General features: G+C 41.4%; 1 protein-coding gene across 2 annotated transcripts in view; it reads left to right on the top strand.

Annotated features, from left to right (window-relative positions):
* Window positions 1–200: 200 nt before the first annotated feature.
* ZCCHC14 (zinc finger CCHC-type containing 14) overlaps window positions 201–10,786 on the top strand; it is a 119,401-nt gene continuing 108,815 nt past the window's right edge. The window contains exon 1 of one of the 2 annotated variants that reach the window (XM_036749562.1): window positions 201–865. In XM_036749562.1, coding sequence (XP_036605457.1) covers window positions 290–865 — 576 coding nt within the window. In that variant the 5' untranslated portion in view covers window positions 201–289. The remainder of the gene's footprint in view (window positions 866–10,786) is intronic. The other variant, XM_036749563.1, reaches the window with a different exon arrangement.

Raw genomic sequence — 10,786 nt, 5'->3', positions numbered from 1 at the left:
GCCTCCTCCCCCGGGGCCCCCGACCCCGCCCAGCCGCCGCCGCCGCCGGCACCTGGCGGGGGGCCCCGCCGAGCTGCGCCCCCCCGCCCCGCCGCGCCTGCTGCTGCTGCCGCCGCCGACACCGGCCCCGGTCCCGGGCCGCAGCGCGTCCCAGCCCCCGCCGCCGCGGTTACCCCCCGGCCGCTCCCCCCGCCACTCGGCCCCGGGCCCTCCGGCCGTGCGCGTGTCCCTGGCCCGCCTGCCCCCGGGCTCCCGGAGCGGCGGCGGCAGCGGCCCCGGCCAGGGCAGCATGGTGGAGAAGCGGTGCCCGCTGCAGAGGGACGGCGTGTACCGCTGGTTCTCGGAGCTGCCCTCCCCGCAGCGGGTGGAGTTCCTGTGCGGCCTCCTGGACCTGTGCATCCCGCTCGAGCTGCGCTTCCTGGGCTCGTGCCTCGAGGACCTGGCCCGCAAAGACTACCACTCGCTGCGGGACTCGGAGATCAAGGCCAACAACCCGGCCGACCTGGGCAGCCTGACCAACCTGACGGACGAGGTGGTGCGCAGCAAGCTGCTGGTGTCGCTGGCGCTGCTGGGCTCGGAGCAGCGCGAGGCGGCCGGGGTGCTGTACCGCACGCTCACGCACATCGACTCCATCATCCACAACTACGGGCTGCAGCTCAACGAGGGCCGCACGGGCGATGAGTTCCTGCTGCTCTTCACCATGGCCTCCAACCACCCGGCCTTCAGCTTCCACCAGAAGCAGGTGCTGCGCCAGGAGCTCACGCAGATCCAGAGCAGCCTGAGCGGGGGCCCGGGCGGCAACAGCAGCGGCAAGAGCTCCCCGGGCCACGGCAGCCCGCTGCCCACCTGCCCGGCCTGCCACAAGGTGCGTGCGAGCGGGCTGGCGGCCGGGGCCGGGGGATTGTTACCGAGAAGGCGTCCTCCGCGGCCGGGGGCCGCGTGCCCTCTCCTCGGGGTCGGGGGGAGGGGGGCCTTGGTGACCTCCCCGGAGATTGCCGGGCTAGCCGCGGGGCGGGGGCTCCTCTCTGGGTGCCCGAGCATCTAACGCGTTTTCCTGCGATTTGTGGAGTAGTCCACTTTTAGCCCGAAAAGAGGTAGCTGTTTCACCAGTCTGCGCCTTTTTTTCTTTTTTCATTTTCTTTAAAGGTTCTGTAAAGTTGGTACCCGAAATGTTCTTAGGCCAGTATTTTTTGCCACGAATTTTTCATATTTTTTCTTAAGGTTTATATTTTTTTTTAAAGATTCAGTAAAGGTGGTTCCTACAATGTCTCCCTTAACCTTGTATTTCTTTTTTACCATAAATTTTTAATATTTTTCTTTTTTGAGACAACCACTTGTGTGTATTCTGAAAGACCGCTGCTTGGTGTTTTAAGTGGGCCTAAACAAACATTAGCATTTGAACCCCTTTTGTTGTGTTCGTTTGGTAAGGACTATCCTGTTAGGTTAAATCCGGAACTGTTCATGCTTTTCAAGGTAGAAAAAGAATGCATACTTTTTAATTATACTTTTATAAATTTGAGTTTTAACGCTAAGTACCTAGAGGTTATGTAAGTGCAAAATGCTTGTGGAACAGTCTGCTCCCTGTCCCTGGCCTTCTCTCTACCTCCATCCCCCACCCCCAGTAGATTCTTACGCTAAATGCTCAAAGAAGAAAGATTACTCTGGAATTGAAAAATCATGAGATAGACCAAAAGCTCCACTCTTGTCAAGAGTATGAAACTCAGAAGGGAAAAATCAGTGCCACTTAACAGTAACTGATCAATAATTTGGTTTCCAGATAGTCATTGACTAGAAACCAAAGAAACCGTTGACCAGGAAATTAGGTAGGGAAGGTAGCGTTACTATTTCAATTAGTAGTACCTTGATCTTATTTTGATTTTGCTCTTTGTGTGTTATGGAGTAACTCGTTTTCCATTCAAATTATTGTGGTACGGTTTTTTAAAAAATATATTTAGTTTTTTTGTTGTTTTTTTTGAAGAAGTCATCTAGAGAAACATCATGTACACACGTTTACATACATGAGTATATTCAGCATCCACCGCAACCCTAATGTCACGTGTTAGAGAACTATAAACAAATAGAGAATAGCAAAACTTGATGGAGATTTTTGTCTTAACCCATTTGGCTACAGTCAAATAGATTGACCTGTTTGTGATGCAATGAACCTGTTTTATGTAACCTTTTTAGTCTGTTTATTTTGCTATTTTTTATTTTAAAGATAAACAGAACCTAAGAAACTTCATTTCTTTCTTGGTTATTAATGGAACCCTGGCACTGATAGTGTATTTGTAATGGATAGCTTGGTATACCTTGAAGATACACCTTAGGAGCTAAAGCAAAAATGGTAACAAAAGAATCTTGGGAGAAACAAGAATGGCCATCTCTCCTCTCTCTTCCCCCACTCCTCCCCAACTGCCCTGTTATTTCATACACCCAGATATTTACAAATAGGATGGACCTAATACAGGATATTTATGTGTTAGAAGATGTCCATCTTCTAAAAACATTTCTGAACAGTTATTTACATCTAATTGACATTTCTTTTAACCTTGAGGAAAGAGACAAATTCTAGTTGACCATCACTAAGAAGGGCAATAGTTATAGTATCCTTGGGGTTATTGGATCCCAGCTTTATTTTAAAAATAGTTAACAAAACCATTTAAGTTCCTTGCCTCTTAATTTCCATCTCTACCCACCCTTTCCCCCCAAACAAGAAAATTATTTATCCTCAGGATCATGATCATTCTGATGGCAATTTTGGAAGCTGACATTAAACATTTTGCCCTTTTATTTTCCAAAACCTTGAAAATTTCCCCTGGAAACTGCATTTAAGGCTTAGTTTGCATCTCTATTGTGAATTCCTATTAGTGGCATTTTATATTAAACTCCTAGGGGACCATGTGAAACCTTAAGTGTTTTTCTTCCAAACTGTTGGAGACGTTAAATACAGCAACATCATTGATAGTTTATTTAAAATTTTGATGTTGCTTTAAATAAAGGCTTATTTGTTGACCTGGCTTGGGGGGGGGGGTCCTTTTTTTAAGGTGTCAAAAATCTGAGGACTATACCTCTATCTTTCTCAGGAACCAATAATGGAATGAATTAATTTTTACTTTTATCTATTGAGTAGCCAAAAAGCAGTTACGCATTTTTTATCTCTTCCTTTTAAATTTATTCTTGGATGTCAGTTAATAAGGACAAGGCTGGAAAGTAACTTTTCACCTTTTCTCATGAAATTTTAATTTTATATAAATTTGAAGTCAGCTCTACACCAAAGTTTTGGATATATCTGTATGCCCTAAATTTATTTCCTTCCCAGTTCTTTTGTCTCTCCTGCTTTTGCTGGATGAATTAAATTCAGTAAGCTTATGGATAAGAGGAAAGTTGTGCCATTATATATATATATATATATATATATATATATGTGTGTGTGTGTGTGTGTGTGTGTGTGTGTGTGTGTGTATACACATATATATATATATATATAATGTATTTTACAGTATTCAACCTAGATTCTCCAAATTCTTTCCTAGAAAACTTATCAGGCTTTGTATTTAGTGAGCTATCAACTCGTAACTATCAAAAGAGCTTTTTTGTTCATTACCTTTAAGGAAAAAAAGCAACCTAAAGTTTGTATCTAATAACAGATGGTGCTGTGCTAGGCATTGTACAGAGTGCTGTATTGATCTGTCTTTATTCTCTCCTGAGAATGCATGCTGGTGTGTAGGCAGAAATCAAAGCTCCAAGCCAGGTAGTCTAACGTGGAGTCCACCCACTCATCAGGCATTCTCAGTTCTGTGGATTGATAAATTGGGGGGGGGGGGCGCGAAATCCATGAACTTGGAGGGGGAAAAAAACAATACTTTTTCACTAATCTCTAACTGAAACTTAGTACTTCTTCAATGATTAAAAAAGCATTATTCTGAGAAGAGGTCTGTAGACTTCATCTACCCTCCAGAGGTTAAGACACACAAAAAAGGTTAAGAACCCTGGCTCTAATCTAAACCGTCATTTACACAGTTAATGTTCTTCTCCTGGGTCAAGGGTGGGTGTATTTTATTTTCTCTCCTAGACTAGATTTTGAGTATTACTGGCTAAGACACTTAGAATAAAAAGTGCCTAAGTAGTAAGCAGTGGGAATAAAGACTAAAGTGTCTTGGGTATACAAGTACTGTGAATCAGCCTTTCAAATACGCACTTGCCTAGGGCAAGCAATAACTTATGCTTTGGTTAACCAATAAGCTTTTTCAAGGCTGCTGAAAATCTTCGCAGGCCAAAGGTGAAATATTGGGTAGTTTGTCTTGTGGTTATTATCTCATGAAGTATAAAATGACTCCTTTTGATTCCGTGACTGATCCTGAATTCTTTTCTGTTGCCATTGTATTTCACCATTGTTTCTGAATTATGATATCTCACATTTATATAGTTTTGTAATAGTTTCTTTACAACAGCCCTGTGATGGTAGGATAGTTGAAGTATTATTTCCATTGTACAGCCAGAGAAACTGAGACTGGAATCAAAGTGACAAGGTCAACACAGCTAGAACTAGGATTCAGTCCTGAGTCTGGGGGGCTCTTCACTACCTGAGTGTTTCTCTGTAATTGTAGGGAATGTTAATACTGACCGAGACATGGTTATGGCCTTCAGATATCTAGGAAGCTTCTTGAGGGCAACAGGGACTGTTTTTTGGTTTTTTTTTTCCTTTCTCTTTGTGTCTTAAGTGCCTGGCATATAGTAAATGACTCCTTGGTGACTATTAAATGCTTATTGATTCATTGATTTCCCAACTACTCTACTGAACAGTTTAAGAATTTCCCCCTACATTAAGTTTTGAACAGACCAAGTTTGACTTTTCTTTGCAGAGTATTACAAGTAGAATATTAGACCACTTTGGGGTTTTAGGAAAGATAGAAACATTTGACCCACCTTTTTTGTTCAGGTTTTTTATGATGTATGAAAGACTTTATCTTTCCTTTTATAAAATAAAGGGTACTGAAATAATTCTGAAATGAATGTTAGTTTTCCTGGAATTGCAGTAAGATTACTGTTGTAATGGTTTTTACTATGTAGCCTATTGATTTTCCTGTGCATTATATTTTCAAAGTATTTTACATAAGAACCAGTTGATGTTTGTTTTGTTTCTTTGTTCTATCTTATATTTAAGTGCAGTAAAAAATGCTATCTGAGGAACTGACTTAGGGTCTTTTAAAATATTATGTATGTATGTAAATATGTATACATAAAAATGTGCATGTACAAATATGAGCAACTGTTGTAGAATTTGTAACTGAAGTCACAGTATAATTGGAGGAAATATCAGGCTTCTGGCAGTTTTCATAGTAGAGTTTAAAATATTCACTAATTGATTGGGCTTTTATTAGAATTTTAATGATTCTTTGCTTAGTACATGAAGGCAGTATTTATCCTCATTTTAGATTAAATGTTTTGCATGTAAATGGCATTATTATATAGAGGCACCCAAACCATAGTAGATAGAGGTCCTGCTTTGGAGTCACGACAGACTGGGCTCTGCTGCGTCTGCCACATCCTGGCTATGTGACCCTGGGCAAATCACAGGTAACTCTAAGACTATTAGTTGGAAAGTAGTTGCTGATTTGCATTGATAGAGGCGGGAAGTTTCCACTTTGGGGTGCCACTGGCATTACAGGTCCAGCCCCAAATAACATGATACAGCATTTGTTAGAATAACGAACATGTAGTTTATGTTTACCAGACACTAGGGGAAGCTTTCATTTTATTAAAGAAACATGTACATCTGTAAGTCTATATGTATAAAATAAATACAAGATTGTTGTAAAGGGAAGAGCACCTGCAGCTGGGGAGATCATGAAAAGTTTCACCAAGAAGGTGTTGTTTTAGCTGAGTTTTGGAGAAAACGAGATTCTGAGAGGTGGCAGTGAGGAGGGAATGCATTTCAGTCATGGGGAGCAGGAGCAGCCAACACAAAGGCATGGAGATGAGAGGTGAAGAATTTTGTGAAAAAAAAAATGGTCAGAAAGGCTAGTCTTACTTCTGTGCCCCATCCCTCAGGCTAGCTTGTGTTTATTTTGTATTTTCTGCTAGATGCCTATGTTGTTTCCCTGAAAGAATAAATTGCTGATTGAGGGCGGAGATGTTTTAATCTCTAGCACATGCCTGGCACACAGTAGGCACTTGGAAGAAGGATAATGTCTCATAAGGTTGGAAAGATAGGTTGGGGCTGGGTTGTGAATGATTTTAAAAGCCAAATAGAGGGGTTTATATTTGATTCTAAGGGCATCAAGAAGGCCCTTATTAAGTGACATTGAATGACATAGTTAGACCTATACTTTAGGCATATCACTTTTTCTTTTTTTTTAAAGCTATGTGGAGGATTGATTAGAGTGGAAGGAAGCTTTTGAAGTAGCGCTATCAGTTAAGAAGGCAAGAAGTGAAAAGGGTCTGAACCTGGAGTTTGTAGCTGTGAGAGTGGAGAAAAGGGGACCAGTATGAGTGATAAGATAGAAACAGTAAGATTTGGCAGCTTATTGGAAATGTGATGTGAGAAGAGTGAGAAGGTTGCAAATCTGGTTGACCAGAACAATGGTGGTGTCTTAAGAATTAGAATCTGAAGGGAAAGAGAATAGTTTTGTTTTGGACTTGTTGAATTTGAGATGCCTACAGAATATTGAATTAAAATTATCTTCTAGTTGACAATTGCAGATGTGAGAATGGAGCTTAGGAGAGAGACTAGGAGTAGTGACCTACACAAGGAAGTTAATGAAACCCATGAAGGCTGATGAGGTCACTAATCCACAAAGAGCATAGTTTATTAACCTGGATAAATTTTAAGGGCCTATGAACTTGGATGGGGAAAAATTATACCTTTATTTTCTACTTACCTCTAACTGAAATTTAGCATTTCCTTTGGTTTTGAAAAATTATTTTGAGACTTCACCAGACCATCAAAAGGGGTCTATGATGCAAAAAAAAAAAAAAAAAAAAGGTAAGAATAGGTAAGAATCCCTGGTATGGGGAGAAGAAGGCCCAGGGCAGAGCTTTGGAGTATACCTCCAGTTAGGAGGTATGATGTGGATAAAGAATCAGAAAAGGAGACCGAGGGGGGTGGGGTGGGTTATGGTCAAAAAGAAGGAAAACCAAGAAGGGACACCAAATGATGTAGAGATGTCAGGAAGAATAACTATTGAGAAGAGCCCATCAGATTTGGCAGTTAACTCGTTGCTCACTTTGGAGAGAGTAGTTTCAAATGAGCCAGGTTAAAGGTTTGAGAAGCAAGTAAGTGGAGACAAGTAGCCTTTTCAAAGAGTTTTGGCTGTGAAAGAAAGGTGCTGTAGGACGAAAACTTTAGTGAGTTTTTTTTTCAAGTTGTGCAGACTTTAGCATGGGAAGGAATGAGTAGAAAGGGAGAGACTGAAGATTAAACAGAGATGTGGTTATTGTGGGGGCAGTCTGCTGGGAAACACCAGAGGGAATGGGATCTAGGGTACATGTAGTTTGGACTTGGCAAAGAAAAGGGTTACCTCTTCTTCATAGAGTGGAGAAAAAGAGGAGAGAACTCCTAAGGAATTTTGATATGTAGAGAAGCAAAGAAGAGGGAGCTCAGGTCAGTCAAGTCAGTCAGCAGCATTTCTTAAGTGACTATTTTGTGCCGTGCACTGTACTAAGCATTGAAATCACAAAGAAAGGCAAAAAAAGTCCCTGCCCTCAGTAGTTCCCATTCTGATTTTCTCAGTAAAGTCTTGAGGCAAGGTCTTCAGTGGAGAGTCAATTGGGAGGAGGAGGGATGGTGCTAAAGATTTGAGAATAAATTCAGAATAGCCTCTGTGGGGAGTGGAAGAGGGAATAAATTAGGGAGAAGTACAAGAACTGCCTTGCTGCATAGGGTCTCAGTTGGGAGTGGATAATATAAATCTCTAGTGGAGAGATGCAGGCTGCCCTATTGCATGATAGAGGAAGCAAATGGTGGGAATTATCCAGGGTTGGAGTTTGGGGAGGTGTGAGCATTGATAGGACAAAAGGGGCAAGGACTCAGAAAGGAAGATGACAGTTTATAGTTGAACTGCTTAACTATAGGGGTCAAAATTGACTGATAAACTATGAGGTCATGGAAGGAAAGTGTGAGCAAGGACAGTGACTTGGGAGAATACTGAGGGGTGGAAAGGTTGGACTTCCTGGTAAGAATAAAGAATAAGTTTACGGAAAGGGTGAGGCATAGGTGGAAGCAGAATGATGAAACTCTTGCCTCCAGTCATTACTACTTGTGTGATATTGGAAAAGTCAGTCAACCTCCCTAGGCATCAGTTTCTTTATCTGGAAAATGAGTGGGTTGGTCCAGGTGACTTCTGAGATCTCTTCCACCTCTGCCCAACCTTAACCTCTGTGCCACCTGCCTTTAACAGATCAGTTCCTCAGCTGCCTTAAAAGACATCCTCTGTATGACCCCCTTGACCTCCTAAACAGAACCCCCAGCCTGCAAGCTTCTATTGAGGGACACCGTTATTCCAGTTACCCAGGTTTGTAACCTGGGAATTACCATAGACACTTTTCTCTCCCTGAATCTCCAGATATGTTCTAAATCTAGATTCTGCCTCCACAGTCTCTCTCAAAACATCCCCCATTTTTCCATCCACATGGCATTACTCTCTTAGAGGACTGTGATAACATCCTAATTGGTCATTTTGTTTGTAATCCTTCTCCAGTCTAACTTCCACAGGGCCACCAAGATGATCTTCCTAAGGCACGAGTCTGATCATGTTACGCAAAAACTTTCAGCAGCTCTTCTTTGCCTCTAAGAAAAAATACACACTGCTTAGCTTGGCATTTAAGGCCATCTGCAATCCCTCTGCAACCACCTTTCCAGCCCTTTTTCATATTGCTTCCCTTTGTTCACTCTACATTCTGAGTATTTTCCCAAAATTGCCTTTCCCTTTTCTTCTCTGCTTTTGCACAGGTTACTGCCTCAGTGCCAGAAAGCTATTTCCTCAACTCCCATAATCCTTCTATTCCTTTAAGCCAAAGTTCAGTTTCCAGCTCCTTTGTGAAGCCTTCTCTGATTTCTTTCCCACCTCCCTGTACCAACTACCACTGTGAATGTTTTTTGTCTTTGTATTCTGAGCACCTAACATAATGTTTTGTGTATCTAGTAGGCACTTAATGTTTGTTGAATTAAAATATGATTCTGTGATTTTAATTCTCATTTTAATGTTTTAATTGATGGATAGCTCTCTATAGATGCCATCAATAAAGTAATATTGATTGAGCCTTGGCAAAACAAATTCTGTTTGTATATTCTTTGTTCTTTAGGACGTGTGTTCTTATAGATATTGAACCTGTGATTCATTAGTATAGGGAACTCCTAGGTGAGGAAACACAACTGCAGGTCCTCTCCTTTCTGCAACTTTTAGGCCCAGTTGTCTTGGAGCACAGTGAGTTTAAGTGACTTCCCTGGAATCATAGCCAGTATGTGTCAGAAGCAAGACGTGAACCCAGTTCTTCCTGACTTTGAAGCCAGCCATTCTACCTATATGGATATATATTTGGTATTTTAGTATATTGGTGAATTCATAAGATTAGAGGATTCTTGGTAAGGAAATTCCCGCAATCATTGCAAATCAGCAACTCTGCTACAACTTAGTCTTGGAGAGTTGCCTAGGGAGCTCCAAGTTGATATGATTTGTCCAGCATCATCAAACCAGTTCTCTATACACTGTTCTATGCTGTTGTTTATATTTTTTTAAAAAACCTTTATGATTTGTTTTTTCCTTCTATTGTACAGGGAAGGGGCAGCTAGGTGGTGAAGTGGATAGAGTTCAGGGCGTGGAGTCAGGAAGACTTCTCTTCCTGAGTTCAAATCTGGCCTCAGACTCTTAATAGCTGTATGCTGTTGGGCAAGTTCCTTAATCTGTTTGCCTCGGTTTCCTCATCTGTAAAATGAGGTGGAGAAGGAAATAGCAAACTACTCCAAGAAAACTCTAAATGAAATGGAGTCATGAATAGTCAGACACGACTGAAAAACAGCTGAACAAGTGTACAGGAAACTTAAGACTGGAGTTAACACAAGTACCATCAATTTATTTTCTGAATGTTAACAGTAGATAGTCGTTCTTTGAGTAATGTGTACTCACACAGAGACACACACACACGAGAGAGAGAGAGAGCTTTTTTTAATTCCTTTCCAGCTTGCTTAAATTAAGTTTTATTTTTGGCTTTATTTTTGTGAAGAGTTTTTGTATGTCACAAATATATGCTATTAAAATCTAAGTGTTAAGAGATAATAGAGAAATTGACTCCTTTTTTATATAGTGAGAATGCTAAAGCAGATACTAGAAGAGTCATGAACTTATGAAAGTGTTATACATAGGTTGATGGTCAGTTATTCTTCATATTAATTTATAACAAAATTAAGTGGAAAGGGGATTACATTATGTAAGGGAATTTAGACTTAAAGTCAGTCAGTAAACATTTATTAAGAGCCTATTATGTGCTAGCTGCACTGTGCTAAGTGCTGAGGATCCAAATAAAGGCAAAAGACAGCCCCTGCCCTCAAGGAGCTCACTGTCCAATGGGAAAAGACAACAGGTAAACAACAATGTAAGAAGTAACCTATATACAAGATAAACTGGAAATAATCAACAGAAGAAAGATAATAGAATTAAAGAAAGACTTCCTACAGAAGGTGGGTTTTAGCTGGGACTTGAGAAGTCAGGATGCAGAGATGAGGCAAACATATTCCATGCATGGGCAGCAGTCAAAATGCCCACAGTTGGGAGATGGAACGTCTTGTTTG

The sequence above is a fragment of the Trichosurus vulpecula genome, chromosome 3 (assembly GCF_011100635.1).
Source record: "Trichosurus vulpecula isolate mTriVul1 chromosome 3, mTriVul1.pri, whole genome shotgun sequence".
NCBI lineage: Eukaryota > Metazoa > Chordata > Mammalia > Diprotodontia > Phalangeridae > Trichosurus > Trichosurus vulpecula.
This window is presented reverse-complemented; position numbering and strand designations above follow the sequence as displayed.